At 55.9% G+C, this 20,745-nt stretch overlaps 1 protein-coding gene across 1 annotated transcript in view; it reads right to left on the minus strand.

The window, feature by feature from the left end:
- SNRNP200 (small nuclear ribonucleoprotein U5 subunit 200) overlaps positions 1-20,745 on the minus strand; it is a 38,259-nt gene that overhangs the window by 1,024 nt on the left and 16,490 nt on the right. The window contains exons 19-44 of the mRNA XM_073325223.1: positions 18,856-18,987; positions 17,721-17,909; positions 16,488-16,685; positions 15,810-15,962; positions 15,560-15,640; positions 15,075-15,158; positions 14,415-14,521; positions 13,688-13,806; positions 12,266-12,420; positions 11,627-11,816; positions 10,759-10,932; positions 8,038-8,198; positions 6,353-6,580; positions 5,639-5,830; positions 5,377-5,555; positions 4,467-4,618; positions 3,916-4,024; positions 3,635-3,743; positions 3,035-3,224; positions 2,687-2,851; positions 2,224-2,345; positions 1,659-1,802; positions 1,214-1,390; positions 727-887; positions 498-579; positions 87-179 (exon numbers count right to left, since the gene is read on the minus strand). Of these exons, the coding sequence (XP_073181324.1) occupies positions 87-179; positions 498-579; positions 727-887; positions 1,214-1,390; positions 1,659-1,802; positions 2,224-2,345; positions 2,687-2,851; positions 3,035-3,224; positions 3,635-3,743; positions 3,916-4,024; positions 4,467-4,618; positions 5,377-5,555; positions 5,639-5,830; positions 6,353-6,580; positions 8,038-8,198; positions 10,759-10,932; positions 11,627-11,816; positions 12,266-12,420; positions 13,688-13,806; positions 14,415-14,521; positions 15,075-15,158; positions 15,560-15,640; positions 15,810-15,962; positions 16,488-16,685; positions 17,721-17,909; positions 18,856-18,987 (3,846 nt within the window). The remainder of the gene's footprint in view (positions 1-86; positions 180-497; positions 580-726; positions 888-1,213; positions 1,391-1,658; positions 1,803-2,223; positions 2,346-2,686; positions 2,852-3,034; positions 3,225-3,634; positions 3,744-3,915; positions 4,025-4,466; positions 4,619-5,376; positions 5,556-5,638; positions 5,831-6,352; positions 6,581-8,037; positions 8,199-10,758; positions 10,933-11,626; positions 11,817-12,265; positions 12,421-13,687; positions 13,807-14,414; positions 14,522-15,074; positions 15,159-15,559; positions 15,641-15,809; positions 15,963-16,487; positions 16,686-17,720; positions 17,910-18,855; positions 18,988-20,745) is intronic.

Here is a 20,745-nt window from a genome sequence, read left to right on the forward strand (position 1 = left end):
GGACCCTGCTGCCAGGCAGCCCGGAAGTGCCAATGCCCCCGCAGCAGGGCTGCACCCAGTCCCCCTCCCTCCACGCCACAGCTCACCTTGGCCTTCTGCTGCAAAGTCAGCCTCTTGATGGAGATGAGGCTGTTGGATTTGGAGTCTCCGATCACCACCCACCAGCCCTCCTCACGTTTCTGCAGAGGAGACAACCAGCGGTTAACAGTCCCTGCCCGCAATGGAGGGAGGCGCTCCCCGGGCTATGTTCCACCTCCCCTCCGCGCTGGCCAGCGAGGAGCCTAGAGACAGTCATCCTGCTCGAGGGCTGAGCACCGCAGCTCTCCCAGCACGCCGGCCAGCGAGGGCTTCCCGGGCTGGCTCAGGAACCCTGGCCCACCCTGTTCCAGGGGGTCTGTGGGGGACCCCCTGGAATAGACCCATTTCTAGTTGTCGGGTGGCTCAGCCAGTCACAGCCATGAAGGCAGCAGTCCCCCTCTGCGAGCATGCCAACGTACCTGGGGGAAGAGAGGAGCAATGACAGGTCCCGTGACCTCCTCCTCTCGCTCCAGCTGCACCAGAACCACCACCGGCCCTCCGCTGCGGACAGAAACAAGAGGTCAGCAAGGTCCCGCTGCCTCCCCAGCGCCTGGATTCTGCAGCCAGGGATGCCAAGGGCACTGCCTATTCCTTCCCCGGCACTCGCCGCAGGCAGCTCTGCACGCCACTCGGCACCTCCCAGCTCACCTGCGGATACACTCCTTCTCCACCACCTCGTAGGAGAGCTCGATGTTAGGGTATCGGTTGCAGAAACGGGCCACGTCAGTGATCTGGGCGTCCGAGAGCTGCAGCAGGCCGTTGCGGTCCTCGTCCTCCATCTCCATGATGTCGAACACGCTCTCCACCCCCTGCAATGAAGCACACCGGTGCAGGCACTGAGCAAACCCTGCGCTCCCTGCAGTGCCAGGAACCCAGCCTGCGCCAGCTCCCAGCACCAGGCAAGGAGCCAGCACCGGGCTTCAACTGCAGCCTTCGGCACCCGCACCAAGAGCCTGGCGCTCTCCACCCGAACAGGCCAGGGCTGGAGCGACACGGGGAAGGGGTTACCCCAGTGCCGGCTGAAACGCAGCTGGGGCTGCAAAAAACGTTCAACCCATTTCAAAAAAACCAAGGGCAGGCGTCTGCATCTAGCCAGGCTCTGGGGCGCCCACAGCCAGAACTCCCCCGCCCTCACCTTGTCCGTGCAGCGCTTGATGTGCTCCGAAGTGAAGTGCGGCAGCTGCTTCAGGTAGGAGTCCTTCGACCACATGGCCTGGGTAACCATCTGGGCCAGCTCCATGGCCGCCAGGGCCGGGCTGAGCCAGCCGTTGCTCGACAGGACGTCCACGCAGGCCTGGATCAGGCGAATCGCCTGGGTGGGGAGAGAGTCGTCATGCCGGGGAACGGCGAGGAGTGCAGTACAGGGACACAGACAGCCGACAGCCTCCTCAGGGGAGACTTCAGCTAGCTCGGCCCTTCTGCGCAGGCCAGCCACGCCCCCAGTGAAGGAAGCGCCTCCCCCCAGGAAGGCAGGTAGTTATGGGCCTGACCGCTCAACTCAATCCTAAGCTCTGAAACAGCCCCACTGACACCCCCCCTCCCAAGCACTGTGGGCACGCGGGCACCGCCTGCCCCCGCACCTTGCTGAGGATCTCCTCCGTGTCGGACTGCAGCTCGGCGCTCAGCTGCATGCGGGACAGGTGTGCCTGCAGCAGCAGGTTGGTCTTGACGTGGGGGTCGTTGAACTTGGGGTTATTCAGTTTATGAGGGACTTTCTGCGCCAGCTGGGGAGAGAGAGAAGCTAAGTTGGCACTTTGGCCATTCGAAGTAGAGAGCCTGGCACGGCCAAGCAGAGCCTACATCCATCAGCCAGTGCTGTAACAGCTAGATCCAGCTTCCCTGGGCTGTATCCTACCGCTGAGAAGGCTACATAACCCACTGCACCTCACCCAGAGGAGCAGATCCCCAGAGACTCCCCAGAATACCCCAGCAACTAGTCCGGGAATGATCTAACCTAGTCGAAACAACACAGCAGCTCCAGATAACAGGGTCCGCATCAACGCAGACAGCTGCCCCTGGACGGTCTGGGACAGCCGGTTTGTTCAAGCGTCCGAGTGAGCGGCTAAGCACTGATCTAGGTCAGACCTAGAATCTAGGTTGCTATCCCCGAACCTTACGCCGGTGGGCATGGAGCCCGGCCCTCACCTGCCGCAGGAGGTTATCCTCATGGTGCCTGATGGGGATGTTCTCGTACTCAGCAGCGTTGGAGATTATTTCAATCAGCCCTCGCACCTTGGTCTTGGCATTCAGAGACATGCTGAAGAGCTCTAGGGAAGCCGAGGCAGGGAGAGGGGTCAGGGGGAGCCCAGCAGCGGGAGATGACTCCAGTGTCTGGGAACAGATCCAGCTGCTGCTGGGCTGGCTTAGAGGCACAGAATCAAGTGTCCCAAGAGCGGATCTTTCTTTGCAGCATTAGCAAGAGCACGGCCCGCCCCAGCTGTGACCCCGCCCACTAGGACGGGCGCACTGCAGGGCGAACAGGCCAACACCCCCCCCTTGCCACCAGGCCGATGGCTACACTGGAGGAGGCGAGCGTTCACTGCCCTCCCCTTCACGCCAGGAGCAGCAATCTGCGCGGCCTGGCTGCCCTCCCGGACGGGTCCCATACCGATGGTGGTGTAGTTAATGTAGTAATAGGCTGCGATCATCCCCAGGTTGAGGGGCGCCACGTCCATCTCGTCCTCGATGCTGATGCACTTGGACTGCTCCAGGTCACTGAGGGTCTGCTCCACCAACTCGGACAGGTGGTCGGACAGATGTCTGTGAGACACCCCTGCCGACACAAGAGGCAGATCAGATGAAGCAGCGCAGCGGAGGGGCTTCGCAATGCTTGGGGCACAGCCAGGCTGCCCCGCCCCCAGGGCCTAAGCCAGCCGGAGAGAACGGGTGAATGCTGGACATCGCCCCCCTACCCCCACCCCCACACGGTCGGTTCCCGCGATCCCACGCGGCTCACCCTGCAGGTTGTAGTAGTTGGGGTTCTGGGTCATCCTGCGGTACAGGAAGGTCCAGGTGAGGTAGTCCACGGCATCCTGCTTGTTCTCGATGGTCTTGGTGACAATCTCAGCATTGAAGTGGTCATGCATGCAGTGATCCAGGTGCGACTCCACCGGGAGGGGCTCGTACAGGAACTTCTTGAAGAAATCCTGCAACAGGGAGAAAGGAAGCAGACAAAGCAGGTGTGAAACTCAAGAGAAAGTGACCCCTTCCACTTTGGACAGATGCACCCCACCCAGGGGTGAAAGTAACTCGAAGGATTTACCAGTACACCGGTAAATTTCCGTCTCCAGCGGGACTACAGTGCACCTGTCCTAAGCCAGGGTGTCCATCGCACCCCGAAATGACAGCAGAGGTCTGGTTTGTAAAATGCTGGGGGAGCAGGGTGCCGTCGCAGGGCATGGTGTTTGCCCACTGCAGCATTTGAGCCAAGTTAGCCTGTTCCCAAGATGGAGATTTGGGCCAATCTGACCAGAGCTGGGATAGGAAATCCATGCCCGAGCCGGGAGGTACAAAACACCCCCACCCCCACCCCACGGGCGCCCCTCGCTTCACTCACCTTCTTGGATCCCTGGCACATAATAACGCAGCGCCCCTCATCATCCTGCAGGGGGCGATTGGCATGGCCCACCATCTGCAGCACGTCGTAGATGGGGTAATCCACATACCTGAGAGAAAGCAGAGAGTGTCCCAGCTGTGAGCCGGACACACCCCTGACCGCCAGGGCGGGGCGGGGCACCTTCAGGACAATGCCCTCATTCGCGAGCCACTCCCTCCTCCGCCCGGCTACTGCCGCAGGCACTGGGAGGTCTCCTCCCGCGTGTGCTCAGGGATACTCACGCATGAATCTTGCCGTTATAGTACTGAGTGTCCATGATGATCACCAGGTGAGCGGCTACGTTCATGCCCCAGCACAGGCTCCGAGAGGCTACCACCACCTGGACAGCGCCTGCGGGCGAGCAAGGAGCAGTCAGCAGAAAGCTGCAGGATGTTTCACAAACAAACCCTGGGCCTGGGGGATGCCAGCCATGCCAACGGAATGCCCATTGGGCGTCGGGGACGGGGACTTGGCATGGGCCCTTCTCTCAGGCCCAGAGGCGGCCTGTGCACTGAGCAGCAGCCCCTCACTGTCCCCTGCAAGCAGCACGAGCCCCCCTGGGCCAGTGCTGCGTACAGAGCTCCGCCCAAGCCCAGCTGGCCAGCCCCACTTGGTCTGGGGGTAAAGCTGTCACTGGGCAATGGGTTACAAAGAGGAGGCAGTGGGACCCAGACTCCCAGAGCTCGGCCACTGAGGCTTTGGCAGGCCACCCCCTCCAGGCCTCCTTAGCCCCACTCCAGGGTGGGGACGTTAGCAACGTGTGGCAGCTCCCACCCCCGCTCGCTCCCGTTACCAGAGCCAAACAGCTGCTCCACCACGCGCCGTTCCATGGCTGTCAGCCCCTCGTGCAAGTAGCCAACACCATTGAGCAGCGTCTCCTTCAGGGTGCCGTCGCTCAGCTTGTCCAGATACGGCCCCAAGTCCTTCTCTGTGCAGTGCAGGAACCTGCGGGGAGGAACCATCAGGGCCCAGCGAAGAGCCCTGCCCGCCCCAGAACCGCCCCTGTGCGCTCCGAAGCGGCGCTCACACCCTGACAGCAAGTCCTCAGCCCCTTCAGTGGGATCAATGGCTAGAGCAGGCAGCAGGGCCTGGACTGCTGGTTCCCCTCCCCGTGCTCGGAGCTGCAGCCTTTAGAGCAGGGGACCAAGAGCCAGGACACCTGGGTCCTGGCGCTGGCTCAGCTACGACTATGGACCCACATTACATCATTTCACCACTATGCCTCAGTTTCCCTGTCGATACAGTGGGTGTAACGTAACACACCCTGGTGCCCGCCTCACAGGGTCTCAGTGCCTAGCTCTGCGACCCCTGGAGTTAGAGGACACACACACACGGGTCACTTAGCCCAGCCTGAAAGGCAGCCACCTCTGGGATGGAACACAGCGGCTTTCTAACAGCACACAGGAGTCTGACATGGAGCGGGAAGGTGAAGCTCTGTGGCTGAACATGCAGGTGGAGGCCAGGGGGAGAGTGGCTCTAAGAGGAATTGTCAGGCCAGTGGGACTGATTAACACACCCCTACAGGGCGGATCTCAGCACGTCCAGTGACCACACGTGATCAGCAGCTTACTTTGGTCTCATCCAGGGCACGTTCCCCTCGCCCCCCTGGGCTTCTCCACTGGGAAGGGTCAGAGAAGGGACGAGGGAGAAAACCCCAAATGCCCGTCCAGTCCTCCCCCCTGCCCCACACCCAGACCTAGTACCTCTGCCTCTGGACATCGGAGGCACAGGTGGTGAGGATGTCTATGGCCGTGAGGCGCGTCTGCTTGCGTGACGGGACAAAGACAATGACCGGCTTTTTGGGGGAGTGCTTCATGATGGCGTGATAGACCGGCTTGGCCATGGACAGCAGGCGGGTCTGTGTGTGGCTGATGTTGAAGCCCTGAGTAGAAGAGAGGAGCCGGCAGTGAATGGTGAAGCCCCCGACCAAAGCCCCAGGGTGGGGGGCTCCTCCCGGGTCCCTACCTGAATGTGCAGCTCCAGGGGCACGGGGCGCACGTTGGGGTGGAAGTTGAAGGTCGACGTGGCGCTGCAGCCCAGCCAGTGAGCGACATCCTTCGCGTTGGACAGCGAGGAGCTCAGGGCCACGATGCGGATGGGCCGCTCGATCTGGGAGGAGATGTAGCGCATCCGGGAACAGATCACCTCCAGCACGGGCTGCGGATGGACACGAGGGCAGGTTACAGGTGGGGGGATGGAGAGGAGAAGAGCCCGTCAGCCTGAGCCCTCTCCCCAGCCCCTGCACCAAGCAGCCACTCAGCGATGACCATCAAGGCTGCAGAAGGGCAGCAGGCCAGCACCTCTGCTGTCCCGGGCTCCCATGGCCTCTGTGGAGAGCCCCACCTCCTTCTCAGCTCCGAGCCAGCTGCAGGACTTCCAGCGGGGAGGGCCATCCATCCCCCCACCTCCAGACCCGATCTTGCCCCCCACTTGACCCTGTAGCTGCTGGCCTTTAAGTGCCAGGGCCCAGGGGTACGCTCCCAGCAGGACTGCAGTCCAGGGGGCAGCCCTGGAATAGCTTTTTGCCCCAGGTACATCATGCAGCAGGAACGAGATTAGCCACCCTGGTGGTCTAGCTCCCCCCGACCCCTTTCCCTGGGCACTGCTTTGGGCTGAGGTAAAGGAGCCAGCGGGCCTCCCCCACCGCGCCAAGGCAGCCCAGCCCCCTCGGCCTCCTACCCCATTCTCGCCCCCGATGAGGTGCACTTCGTCCACGATGAAGAGGTTGACATTCTGGACGTTCTTGCGTTGCTTCCAGCGCCGGGACAGGATGTCCCACTTCTCGGGGGTGCTGACGATGATGTTGCCCTTGCCCAGCAGCTTGAGATCTGTGCTGGTCTCCCCCGTCAACAAGACCACTTTCTTACTGAGCCGCTCCTGGAACTTCTCGTACCAGTCGAGGAAGACCTGCCAGGGCACAGCAGGTACTGCCGTTAACCCTGGGCCAGAGCTCTTGGCTGGGATTGCCCTGGAGTTTCCTTGTACTCCCCGGGTCACAGGGACATTTGCGGGGAAGCAGGGAGGGGGCAAGACAGCAGAGTACAAGCAGGGAAATTAAGTTGTCATGGGATAAGAGGAAAGATCCTGTCATGGATTGAGAACTGGTTAAAAGACAGGGAACAAAGGGTAGGAATGAATGGTACATTTTCAGAATGGAGAGGGGTAACTAGTGGTGTTCCCCAAAGGTCAGTCCTAGGACCAAACCTGTTCAACCCATTCATAAATGATCTGGAGAAAGGGGTAAACAGCGAGGTGGCAAAGTTTGCAGATGATACTAAACTGTTCAAGATAATTAAGACCAAAGCAGACCGTGAAGAACTTCAAAAAGATCTCACAAAACTAAGTGATTGGGCAACGAAATGGCAAAAGACATTTAATGTGGATAAATGTACAGTAATGCACAATGGAAAAAATAACCCCAACTATACATACAGAATGATGGGGGCTAATTTAGCTACAACTAATCAGGAGAAAGATCTTGGCGTCATCGTGGATAGTTCTCTGAAGACGGCCGCACAGTGTGTGGCGGCAGTCAAAAAAGCAAACGGGATGTTAGGAATCGTTAAAAAAGGGCTAGAGAATAAGACGGAGAATATCTTATTGCCCTTATATAAATCCATGGTACGCCCACAGCTTGAATACTGCGTGCAGATGTGGTCCCCTCATCTCAAAAAAGATATACTGGCATCAGAAAAGGGCAACTAAAATGATTAGGGGTTTTGAAGGGGTCCCACATGAGGAGAGATTAAAGAGGCTAGGACTTTTCAGCTTGGAAAAGAGGAGACTAAGGGTGACACGATCGAGGTCTATCAAATCATGAGTGGTGTGGAGAAAGTGAATAAGGAAAAGTTATTTATTTGTTCCCATAATATTATGGGGCCACCAAATGAAATTAATGTGTAGCAGATTTAAAACAAATAAAAGGAAATTCTTCTTCACTCAGCGCACAGTCAACCTGTGGAACTCCTTGCCTGAGGAGGTTGTCAAGGCTAGGACTATAATAGGGTTTAAAAGAGAACTGGATAAATTCATGGAGGTTAAGTCCATTAATGGCTATTAGCCAGGATGGGTAAGGAATGGTGTCCCTAGCCTCTGTTTGTCAGAGGGTGGAGATGGATGGCAGGAGAGAGATCACTTGATCATTACCTGTTAGGTTCACTCCCTCTGGGGCACCTGTCATTGGCCACTGTCGGTAGACAGGATACTGGGCTGGATGGACCTTTGGTCTGACCCAGTATGGCCGTTCTTATGAACAGAGAGACAGAGACCCCACACACCACCTCCTGAGGACCTGGGAGTTCCCAGCACACGGGCTGGAGGAGGAATCCAACCCACGCCCAGGAGACAGGGCCGTGGGGACTCACCTGCTCAGCAAGGGCCTCCATGGGGGTGATATAGACACAACGCCCCTCCGAGTTCTGCAGCAGCATCCTTAGGATGGCGAACTCGGCACAGATGGTCTTTCCGCTCCCTGTGGGGGCGCCCACGAACACATTGTCGTCGCTGTTATAGACGGTGTTAAACACTGGAAAGAGACAGAACACTTGGTTACCCCAGGTAGCCAAATTGCCGCAGTACCATTGAGCCAAAGCCAACGCCAGCCACACTGCCTGGAGGAGGTCTGGGGATTTCAACCCAGTGCAGCTAGGACAAGGTTCCCATTACCCTGGCCTCCTTGCTGGCAGGCCAAAGCCCTGGCAGACAGACTCACACCATCACCCCAGAGGAGGCCCCTCCAGGCCAAGGCACGCTAGTAGGGCAGTACTTCTAAACACCTAACAGGAATTCCTCACAGGAGGAGCATTACAATGCAGACTCTTTCCAGGTTGACTTGGCAGGCACTGGGAAGCATTTTAAGATCAGAACACAGGCTCTCTCCTAAACAGGACAACACTAGTTGCTTCAGAAGAAGGTGTAAGGATCTCCGCCACCAGGCAGATGTGGGGTAATCTGCCCCCATGGGTATATTATGGAATGGAGAGAGGTAAATAGTGGTGTCCCCCAGGGGTCTGTACAGGGACCAGTCCTATTCAACATATTCATAAATGATCTGGAAAAAGGGGTAGACAGTGAGGTGGAGATGACACAAAACTACTCAAGATAGTTAAGGCCCAGGCAGACTGCGAAGAGCTACACAAGGATCTCTCAAAACTGGGTGACTGGGCAACAAAATGGCAGAAGAAATTCAATGCTAATAAATGCAAAGTAATGCACAATGGAAAACATCATCCCAATTATACATACAAAATGATAGGGTCTAAATTAGCCATTGCCACGCAAGAAAGAGATCTTGGAGTCCTTGTGGGTAGCTCTTCAAAAACATCCACTCAATGTGAAGCAGCCGTCAAAAAACGTAACAGAATGTTGGGAATCGTTAGGCAAGGGATAGATAAGACAGAAAATATAAAAATCCATGTGTTGTGAGAGGTTTGGCTGCGTGTGTGTTCTCCCTTTGTGCTGCCCCAGCTCTGCGCAGACAGCCTTAAGCGAACCGCCCAATGACCACAGGATCCATTAAGGGACAAAGGCGCCAGGCCAGGTTTATTGTTGACAAAGCACGGTAATAGGCCCTGGAAGACTTTATGAGGATACTAAGACATGTATGCCCGTGACAATGGACACGGCTCAGTGAATGGCGGGACTTTCCATTCCTCACTCGGCTGGACAAAGATACTCCCTGAGATACATCTTTATACCCTGATACAAACAAGTTAGTGCTGCCCCCTGACATAGTTAGTTACTGCCGCCTGATGTGGCTAGTTATTACCCGTCTCCTTGAACATGTTGGTTTGACTAAAACATCTTTATTGCGTACTGTCATCCTGACCTTATCTTTAGGCAATGTTCCTGTTATCTTTGGGGAATGTTTTTGTACCGTCCTTGATATCGGGATGTTCTGGTACCATTTGATACCGGGCGGTGTTTGCATGCGTGCTCTGTGCCCAGCACGTCTTAGGAATATGTCTTTCTGCAAGATCAGCCCTGTGCTTGCCAGAGTCTGTGAACTTGCTCGCAGGCAGAGCCTGACTCTTGCTAACTTTGCTTTATATCAGCAGAGACTGCCCACTGCTCTAGCTCAAGCCTCTGACACAAGGGCTTGTAGCTTAGATTCTCTCCCTGCTCCACCATAGGACGCCCACATCTTGAATAGTGCATGCAGATGTGGTTGCCCCACCTCAAAAAAGGACATATTGGAACTGGAAAAGGTTCAGAAAAGGGCAACAAAACTGATTAGGGGGATGGAACAGGTTCCGTATGAGGAGAGATTAACCAGACTGGGACTAAGGGGGGTTATGACAGAGCTCTAGAACATCATGACTGGTGTGGAGAAAGTATATAAGGAGGTGTTATTTACTCCACATAACACAAGAACTAGGGGTCACCAAATGACAATAGGCAGCAGGTTTAAAACAAACAAAAGGAAGTATTTCTTCACACAACACGGTCAACCTGTGGAACTCATTGCTAGAGGATGTTGTGAACACCAAGACTGTAACAGAGTTCAAAAAAGAACTAGGTAAATTCATGGCGGATGGGTCCATCAACAGCTATTAGCCAGGATGGGCAGGGATGGGGTCCCTAGCCTCTGTTTGTCAGAAGCTGGGAATGGGTGACAGGGGATGGATCACTTGATGATTCCCTGTTCTGTTCATTCCCTCTGGGGCACCTGGCATTGGTCACCGTCAGACGACAGGACACTGGGCGAGATGGACCTTTGGTCTCACCCAGTACGGCCGTTCTCATGTTCTTATCCCCACCGCAGTCGTTAGAGGCTGAAACAATCCCTCCCACTACTGCCCGGAGCATTAGCTACTGTAGCTCCGGACATCCCTGTTACCCAGGTGCAGCATTTGGGAAGTGAAAAGTACGGTCTTGGCCTTTGATTATCACAGTGGGGCCTCTGTCAAGCCTTTCTGGCAAACCAAGGTTGTTCAGACCCCAGCAGCCTGCTCTTTCCCAAGGCACAGGGCAGGGAGAGAAGGCAGGATATCTAATGTGGAGGATCATTCACCCCCACCCCATGGAGCGGAGCCACCTGCTTCTCAGCAACCCAGGGAGCAGTGTGGGGTGGGAGCTGTACCCACCTTGGGTCTGGATGGGGTTGAAGAAGGGGAACTTGTCCTGGTAGAGGCTCTCAAAGGCACTGTTACGCAGAGCGGACACGGGCAGCGGCTGCAGGTCCAGGAGCTCTGTGGGCGGGGGGTATTTCTCGGGGAGAATCAGGTGCCTGAAGGACACAGGCAGCTGCGTCTCACAGGCTGGAAAGGAAAGAGAATCAGAACAGTTTGTACAGAGAATCAGCCATAGCGGTGTCAGACATACCGGAGAGTCTGAGCACCCAGGAGCCATGGGGTAGGGGCCAGGGACTGTCGGGGATCACTGCAGCAATGGGAGATCCTCAGAAAGTGCCCGGGTGTTGCAATGCCTTGCTAGCAAGGGGAAATACCAGCTTCCAGCACTGAACTTCTCCCACAAAGCAAATACATCTGCTTCAAACTGGGAGGGGTGATCACCTGCCCATTCCTCCCCTGTCCCCCACGACAAGCTATCCTTTGCTACAGACTGATCTCAGCTGCCACTCACACCAGCAAATCACCACCACTGTCCAACCTGGGCCTGACTCTCTCTCCTCCCACAATGCACAGCAGCAGGTCTCCCCAGCCAGTGACTGAGGCAGGTATCTGCTCTGTCCCAAGGGCATGAGCCAGCGTTGGTTTTGCTGCTTGCTCACAGCTCCAGGCGTCCCACCCGTTCCACGTGCAGTTCAGTGGGCCTTGGGGGAAGGTTCAAATTCCCTTATAAAAAGATCCTTCCAGAGGCCACCTGCCCCCACTGCTTGGCTGGCAAAGCATCTCCCCCACTGCAGCTTGGGCAAGGCTCTGCTCCAGCACCTCCGAGCCCCTGCAATACAGCACAAAGACACCCCAGCCTGGCGGGCAGGTGGAGACTCACAGAGCCAACGGTCTGAGACCACCCGGATGAAGTACTGCGGGGGCAGCGGCTCGAATACCGGCACGAAGAAGGTGATGAGATGCTCGTCCTGGGCATACTTGGCTTTCAGCAGGAAGTACTCGTGGTGCAGAATCACTTCACTGTCCACATCCTCCACCAGGATCCAGAAGGCTTCAGACGAGCCGTGCACCTGGACAAGACAGCAGCAAGCTTTGCAGCACAGAACCCAGATCTCGCCCGTTCTGACCCGCCCTGCGCTGGGGAGGCCAGCCACAGACAAGCTTTGCCACACATGCCCCTGCCCACACACCCGCAGCTAGAGCTCTTCCAGAGCAACATTGCTCCCCAGGTGCCGTCCCACCGCACACCTGGATGTTCACAGATTCCCAGGCCAGAAGGGACCATTGTGCTCTGCCAGTCTGAGCCTCTGGATAGCACAGGCCAGAGACCGGCCCCACAATTCCCAAAGCAGAGCCGTATTAAATCTTCCTTCCCCAGGTAGGGACTTATCGGCTGTGATGAAGTCACCCCTTAACCTTCTCTCCAGCTAAATGGATGGTTTTCCAATCTGCCATCAAGCTGCCGCCCTCCCTGTGACCTGGTCAGCCAGGACTGCGTGTCTCTGGGGGCATCTCTCACCTTCTCATCCCACTGGAAGTCCGGGGTGATGGTCAGCTCCACTTTCAGGGTGGACCTGGTGATAGGCTGGAGATGGACAGACAGCTCCAGCTTTGGGAACAGATGAACGTACTTGTGGATCGTCTTGCCCATCTTCGGCATCCGAATGAGCTCCCCTGTAATGCAGGACACAAATGTTACGGGCAGCCCTGGGGGGAAGAGAACAGGCAAGCAGATGGACCCACAAGCTCAGTGCTTCTCCAATTCAAGGGCATCCTCAAGGAGAAGCAGCTGTTTCACATCGGGAGCATCGTGATCCGAGGGCACCCGTTCCCACAGCAATGCCCTCAGGCCAAACCCATTCCCTGGATGTTATATGTATTGTGGTAGCACCAATGGGGCCTCATCCAGCCCCCAATGTGCTAGGCACTGTACAAACAAAAGGCTGTTCGGTGCCCTGAGGAGCTTTACAGTCGATGTATAAGATCCAGCAACAAGTGCATCCATCTGGTCCCAGGGAAAGGCTAAGGACACAGAAGCCTGGCAATGACCTAACAGAGACAGAACCTAGGGGTAGGTTGTAGTAGAAAGAAGGCCTGAGACGTAAGGTCTTGTATCAAAGGCCTGAGCTAAAGTAGGGGTCAAAGCTTAGCTGCTCTAAAGCAAAGTTAAGTTGTGAGCAAGAGGCAGGTCCTGCTCACAGAATCTGGCAAGCACAGGGCTGCTATTGCAGAAACACCCATTCCCGAGCAGTGCTAGGTACAAGAAGCCACACGCAAACACATTCCAAAAGGGGGGTACCAGAACACCCCGATACTAACACATTCCCCTGAGATAACAGGAACATGCTAACCTATCTTAAAGGTTAGGTCAGGATGACAGCATGAAGGACAGAGCTGTTCTGAGTAAACCAACAGGTACAAGGTGATGGGTGGCACTCAGATACGCCAGAGAGGCGGTACGGAACTGGTTTGTCTCGGCGTATAAAGCAGGGTCTCACAAGGAGTGTCTTCGGCCAGCCGAGGGGATAGTGGAAAGTCCCGCTAACTGTGCTGTGTCCACTGTCAGGGGAATACACGCACTGAAGTATAAGGCCCCAATGCTGAGCTTCGTCGATAATCAACCTGTCCAAGTTCCTTCCCTACGAACGGAGTCTGCGCTTACTGGGCAGTGTAACTGAGCCTGCTGTCTGGCCGGAGAGAACACACCCGCAGCCAACATCTGACCACACGGGTGACCTGGGAAGTAGGCGAGCTGCCCTCTGTCACACTCCCCTGACATCCTTTGCTCTGGGAGGATATGGAGCTGGCAAGCAAAAGCCACCCTCCCACTGCCTTCTCCAGAGCTGCCCTGCCCGTGGGGAAAAGCAAAGGGAGAGCGATGAAAGCGGTGAGTGGCTCGAATGCAGGGACCCCCTTGGTACAGACGCCCCCCTTCCCATACCGATTTCATTGTGGTTCAGGTCATAGAGACGTTCAAATGGGAAGTTCTTCTTCTCGATTTTCTTCACCACCTCCTCAGGCAGTTTCCTGAACTGGCGCAGGGGACACATGGACTGCCACCTATGGGGGCGAGCGGGGCGCCGGAGTTAGCAAGGGGATAGCCAGCGCCATCGGGATAGGCGTGCGCGTACGTCCCCCCACCGGGAAAGACGCCAGCCGTTTCAACTGTGCCATTACAAGCACCCATACCCCACCACAGCTCATGTTTCCCCCCTACTCGGGTACGGCCGTCATTCCCATGAGCCCAGAGACTGTGCTCCTCCATTCCCTACAATCAGAGCCCCCCGACAGCACGTCCACATTCATGGGACGCGGAATTCAGGCTCCAAGAGCCCCGGGATACGACACACTAGACACCACTTTCTCTGGCTGAGAGACAATCTCTGCAGGTGCATCCATGCCAACTGCACAGAGGGCAGCCGGCATCCAGGCTGTCCCAGGAATTAAGGTTACTCTCTCGTCCCTCATCACTCGCTGGTCTGTAGAGAACTCAGTATGGTTCCCGTCAATGTTCCTGCACTCACGATCCTCCCACTTGCCACCAGCCTCTCTGGTCAGAGCACCGGGAGGTCAGCGGTGCCCCCAGGGCAGATCAGACACCTGGCCTGGTTACAGGCGGTAAGCCTGCGGCACGTCAGAAATCAGAGCGCCACGGAGCCGTCACTTACATCCGCTTGTCAATCATCTTGCAGAGGTTCAGAGTCTTGTCGGTGAGCTGTGCCCAGCCCCGGTTCAGGACAATCTCAAAGATCGCACGCATCAGCCGCCCAGCAGACTGCCAGGGACACAAGAAAGCTGTCAGAGTCCTGGGGATCAGTGTGCTTAACAGCCACTGGGGGACCAGGCTTTGGGGATTTCCAGTTCACAACTAACTGCCCTGCTCCTACCCCAATCTGAGAAACGGCTCCTCCTGCCCACCAACTCCACCATCCAGCCACACGACCGGCAATCCTTGGGCCATCTATAGCCAGCAACTTGGTATGTGTTAAGGTTACTTAATCTGTCAATATTTCAGATTCAAGATCTGTTGCAGAGTTAAGACCTGGAGGTCGCGTCTCTCCAAAATAAATTAGCTTTCGCCTGCAGTAATTTTCATGTATTCATTTATTAATGAGCAGAGCATGGCGAGTTCGAAGAGGGCCACCACCCAGCTGACAGGAATTAGCCCCCCTTACAAATTCACAGCCCTCTTAACCATCAAAGCAATTAACCCTCCCAGCCCCCGAGGAGCAGGCATTATCCCCACCTTGCAAATAAGGGCACTGGGGCAGAGAGAGGGTCATTCCGAGACAGTGGCCGATTATCTACCCACGGAAGTTCCTACTCACCTGGGTGACGTACACCATGTCTGCCATCAGAGCAAACCCTTCCAGCTTCAGCTGGGAGATAAAGGCCTGCAGGAGCACATTGATCTACAGACGGCAAGAACAGGAGTTAGAGCAAAGCCTTAACGGGGTATCAGCTGAGAGCCTCCCATCTTTGGGGAAGAGGGGTGGGAGGGAAGGAAGAGCTCCTAGCTGGTCAGGGCTCGCAACAGTACTGGGGGAGTTACTGAGTTCCTTCCCACCCCCCAGTGCAGGAAAGTAGTCCAGCCTGACCCAATCAGCCCAATCATTCTTGAAGCATCTGTCTGTGTGTGGCTCTGTTTTCAAGCAACCCATGCTCCTGTCCAGGACACTGCACAAAGGGAAGGGAGGCAGGGCAACAGGATCAAACATTCCCTAAACCACAGAACAGAAGCAGGGAGTGGTTCAGTGCCACAGTGCTCTCCTCTCACACAGAGCCAAGGAGGGCGGGCAGAGGGGCGGCTCACCTTGGCACTGGGCTCCTCAATGCTCTCCTTCACTGGAATTGGGACTCGCTCCAGCAGCTTCTGGAGCTCCAGCTTCTCTTCCTGCAGGGAGAGAAGGGGTGGGAGGTGAAGCCAGCTTGGGTTATCGCATACAATCCCTCTGAACCAGGGAAACAACAACCTGGCACTCCTCCAGGGTACAGGAGAGAAGATCCTGGGAGCACCTCTCCTGCATCAGCATGCACCCTCCCGGCCAGCCCCCGAGCCATACCTCCCGCACAGTGATGTTCTTGAACTCAGAGGACAGGGAGAAGACCCGGAAAAGCTCGATTTCACTCAAGGTGGGCTTCAGGAGCTGGTTGTAGGTTTGCACAGTCTCGTTGGTGATGTAGTAGTGGCTGGCAATGCGGCCCAGCTCAGTCACCTGGAGGAGGGAGGGAGGGAGGAAGGAGTAACTCCAGTTTGTGGTGGTGGAGTGAGACCCTCTGGCTGATCAGGGGGCTGAGCCAGGCAGAAAGGAGCGGCCTGGAGCTCGCTGGAAGATGCGTAATGAAGCTGGCAAGCACAAAGGCTCCTGACATGTGGAGCAGAGTCCCTGAGGAGCCAGGAATCCATCAGGGAGAACATTAATCTTGTCAGGGACACAGATCCCTCCCTCAGCCCCAGCCTCTCTACTTCCATCTCCAAAGCAGAGGAAACCCAGGCCGCGATGGCAATTTGCTCAACAAGGAGGCAGCAGCGTGCATGAGGATACCGACATTTGGAGCTACTTCAACCCACCCCTTCCGTCTCTTCAGATCAGTGACTCCCTAGAGCTCCAGGCTGGAAGGCAGCAGCCGCTATGCTCCCCAAACACCCGCTGTGGCTGATCTATAGCCACCTTTAGGAGGCAGCTCACACCCTTCTCCCCATCTGGCTTCAGTGAGTCCCCACCCTTCCCCTGCCTCACCTGGAAGTTCCCCGTCTTCTTATCGTACTTCACAAGATTGTTCTTGTCTAGCATCAGTGCTGCAGTGTGAACCAAATCCAGCCGGCGCTGGTCCAGCAAGGGGTCTCCCTTCAGGTCATCGTGAGAGAGCCCATAGAGCGATGGGGAGCGCAGCATTCGGATGTACAGGTAGGCGTAGCCCAGCCAGTTCACTGCATCCTACAGACAGACACCGAGAACCAGGGATATTTCAGCTGAGTGGGCACACTACTGTCCCTGAAGCAGGAAGTTATGGAGACCATTGGTTCAAGGCCCAAAACTTACCATGATGTGACCCTGCCTAGATCAAGTAACTGGGGGGGCAGTTTTAAAGTCTGAGGCCTCATGAAACATCAGAACTAGAAAAAACTGGAAGCGGAGAAGAGGCAGCTCCTACCCCTGGCAGACTGTCATAACTGACCTTAACCTGCACCCTCCTGAGTACAAGCCACTTTCCTGCACTCCTCCTGTCTTAGGGTTAGAGGCCATTATCTGCAGAACCATCAAAGTGCAAAATAAACGCTCCCTATCCTCAGAGCTGGGCGCCCCACATTCACGTGCCAGAGAGTGCTCATCTCAGACACCCTGGCCAGCAAAACCACGCTGCAATGTAAAGAGATTCCAGCCAAGAAAGCTAGCCATAAGCAGGGGAATACTGTGAAGACGAAGCGGCGATCCAGAAACGGACAGATCACAGTTTAATGTAAATGCCTTCAGGGCGAATACATTTTTCTAAGCGCCTATCCTGGACCAGGGAGCAAAAATCATTTCACTCGCTGCCTCAGGACACTATTCTCTCCCCAGCTCAGGCACCAACTGGAAGCCAAAGGTCATGAAATAGCCAAAATGCTTCACTTACAGATGATTTCGATTTACACACAAACCCCAGTCCTATGCTGGATTGAATGTGTGCTCCATCCCTTTTACAATCTGCACATCTATATCAAGCACCATGCCCTTTTCAGTGATGGGGCTGGGTTTTCTGCTACCCCTATCGACAGTACTAGAAGGCACATGGAGATGCAAGAGATTGTCCAGGGCAGGCCAGTGTGTTCTGTGCCTTTCCGAGCAGTCTGTCCAGCAAGCCACCAGGAATGGTTCACAGAAGACAGGACACCCTTCTCTCCGCCAGGCCCAGGGTTCAGGTGTGTTGTGAACATTTCAATACAAAGGTGCAATTGGGGGGTGGGAGGGATGACGCAACCAGACTCCCACCTTTGCGTTCTGGACATTCCCCAGCACCACCTCTGCATTCAGCATATCTGGCAGCTTCGACACCATCTGACTCTCGATAGGGAGCTGCTGGTTGAGTAGGGAAAGGTAATACTGCAGCTCTCCGTGCGACGTGATGAGGATCCCCTCGCCCTTTGTGTCGTACTGGGGTCTCCCAGCACGGCCAAGCATCTAGGATAAATAAAAGGCTTAATTAGATGCAGAGAAGAGCTTTCAGCCTAGCCAACAGCAAAACATTTCCCTAACTGCAGTGCCACAAGCCAGTCAGTGCTCAGCTACCCACGACAGAGCGGGAGGTGTACATGGTGCGGGGGGGTCATTCTTCTGTCCTCACTCCTACCAGCACACTTATTCTGGGGTTCAGCTCAAACAGTCAAGACAGTCCAGCCGGGGGTGGTTGGCTATGGGGGAGGCTACGTTTTAGTCACAGGTACTTTTTTAGTAAAAATCATGGATAAAAATTCACAATCTGTGACCTGTCCATGATTTTTACTATACACCCGACTACAATTTTTTTTTTTGGGGGGGGGGGGGGGGGAGGGGGGAGAAAGGGGGGCACCTTGGGAGGACAGCTCGGGGGGTGCCACGGGCAGGCTCCCTACCTAGCTCCTAGGGAAGCAGCAACCTGTCGCTCTGCCCCAAGCCCTGGTTCTGCAGCTCCCATTGGCCAATGAGAGCTGCAGGGGTGGTGCCTGCGAGCGGAGGCAGCACATGGAGCTAGGAGCTGAGGGAGGGGGGTTGCTGTTGCCCTTCTGGGGAGCCCCCCCCAGGAAAGCACCACCCTGCATCCCAATCCCCAACCCTGAGCACCCCCACACCCAAACTCCTGCTACTGGGGGGCAGGGGAGCCCAATACTGCCCCAGCAGCAGCCAGCGTGCCTGGTGCAGGGGCTGTCCGAGCTTCTCAGGTGGCTCCCGGGCTACGTGCCCCGGCCACTGAAGCAGGCACGGAGATCAAAAGTCACGGAATCCGTGACCTCCATGACCAACACGGACCCTTAGCTATGGGAAGCGGTGGCAGCTGTGGCTGATCACATGGGAGGACTCAGGAGGCAGATTCCAATAGGAGAGGAACCTGCTCGGGATGGTCAGAGCAGCTTTACCACTAGGACTTTACCTGCAGGATGTCCAGAGCACCCAGCTCCGTCCAGCGGCCCTTCTCCGGGCTGTACACCTGTGTCCCTTTGATGATGACCGTGTGCGCGGGAAGGTTCACACCCCAGGCCAGCGTCGCTGTGGAGACCAGAACCTGGAGCAGAAACACAGCGGGGCTGGTTCGCTCGCTCGTTCCCACAGGAAACCCCAGCAGATACTGGCTCTTGCTCCAACAGGACCAGTGTGCCAGAAAGTCTCCTTCCACGCACCCAGAGCTCAGTGGAGAGGACCCCAGCCTGGGAGACTTGAGGCCTATCCCCAGATCTGCCACGGGCTGCCTGACCTTGGGTGAGTCAGGCCGGTCACAGTTCTGAGCAACTGAACTGATATGCCCCTTCCACAGTCCAGCCAAGAGCACCCTGGAGGTTTCCAGCTCCCCAGCACTGCCTTTCTGCGTGGAGACCCGCAACTCTCTTCATTCTGACCAGGTACTTCCAGACTCCACAGCTCCCTGCCTCAGCGTCCCAGCAGAGATACTGACAAGGGCACCGGCTTTCTCTTCAGAGCCGGTAAAAAGGTACCACACAGCACTTCCTGTGCAAGCCTACTTTACTCTTCAAATGAAAAGCACTCCAGAGAAACATGATCAAAGAACCCACACACATGGTACTAAGCTTACCAGGGTTCATCTCAACCCGCACATGAATTCTGGCAGGAGCAGTCCTTCAGCCCCCACCCGAGGGATTCCGTGGGGTTACCAGTTCATCACAGCTTCAGCTCAGAACAAGCACACCCAGACAGAGTTAGTCCCCCACTTTATACCGTTCAGGGGTCTTTGAGCTGGAGTGTCCAGGAGTAGGTCATTCGTAGACAATGGGTTTTCTTGAAGAATCTACACTCCTGTGAGACTCAGCCACGCTGAGCTAACCCCCGGTGAAGACAGCACGAGGCGGATGGAAGAATTCTTCTGCTGGCCTAGCTAGCCTTTGAGGAGGTGGGTTAAGTACCGCGATGGGAGAACCTCTCCCAGAGGTGGTGGTATTGTCTACACTGAAGCACTACAACTGGGCCCCTGGAGTGTTCCTAATGTAGACAAGCTCCCAGGGAAGTTCATTCAGGATATCGTAAGGCATGTGTTGCCATCTATCACAGCATTCCCTCTTATTTATACTGCAGTAGCACCGAGGAGCCCATGTCATGGGCCAGGACTCCATTGTGCTGGACACTGCCCCAACCCAGGGCAAATACTCTCCCTGCCCCAGAGAAGTCACAAGTCTAAGGGCAATTACCCTTTCCAGCCCTTAGATTCTCCAGCTGTAAAATAGGACCTCAGTCTCACTGCCCCCAAAGTTCTTTACAAAGTGGGGGTAAAGGGACAATGTTATCCTGTGCTCAGCAGAACCCTGCTCTTCCCACAACAGGACATCTTCCCTACAAAGCCACTGCATCCTTGCGGGCAGCAGGCAGGGCTAACTACCACAACTGCATCACTCACGCATCACGCCACAGGGAGAAACGGAGTACCAGGACATGAATACGGTTCAGATCAAAGTCACAGACAGGTCGCAGGCAATAAACAAAAATCTGCCAGCTCCAGCCCCCACCGCCGTGGCTGAAGCAGAAGTAGTCACAGAGGTTCGTTAAAGTCAGGAACTAGTCCTAAATGATCCTCCATTACAGTAACCAAGGTGGAAGCCCACAGGCTGCTGGTGAGAGCGCCAGCTAAAGGGATATCCGAGAGCATGGATACCCATCTAAGCTTAGAGGAAAGGCTTCCTTCCCCTATCCTAGCCATGCCCCTGTTCACTGACCCATTCGCTACCTGGGTTGGAGCCTAGACCTGTGACCAGAGAGAACCCTGTCTGTGTGCCTCGAGTCTCACAGTGAGTCCTAGCTTCATTAAGACATGACA

This window comes from Lepidochelys kempii, chromosome 26 (genome assembly GCF_965140265.1).
Source record: "Lepidochelys kempii isolate rLepKem1 chromosome 26, rLepKem1.hap2, whole genome shotgun sequence".
NCBI classification, from domain to species: Eukaryota; Metazoa; Chordata; order Testudines; family Cheloniidae; genus Lepidochelys; species Lepidochelys kempii.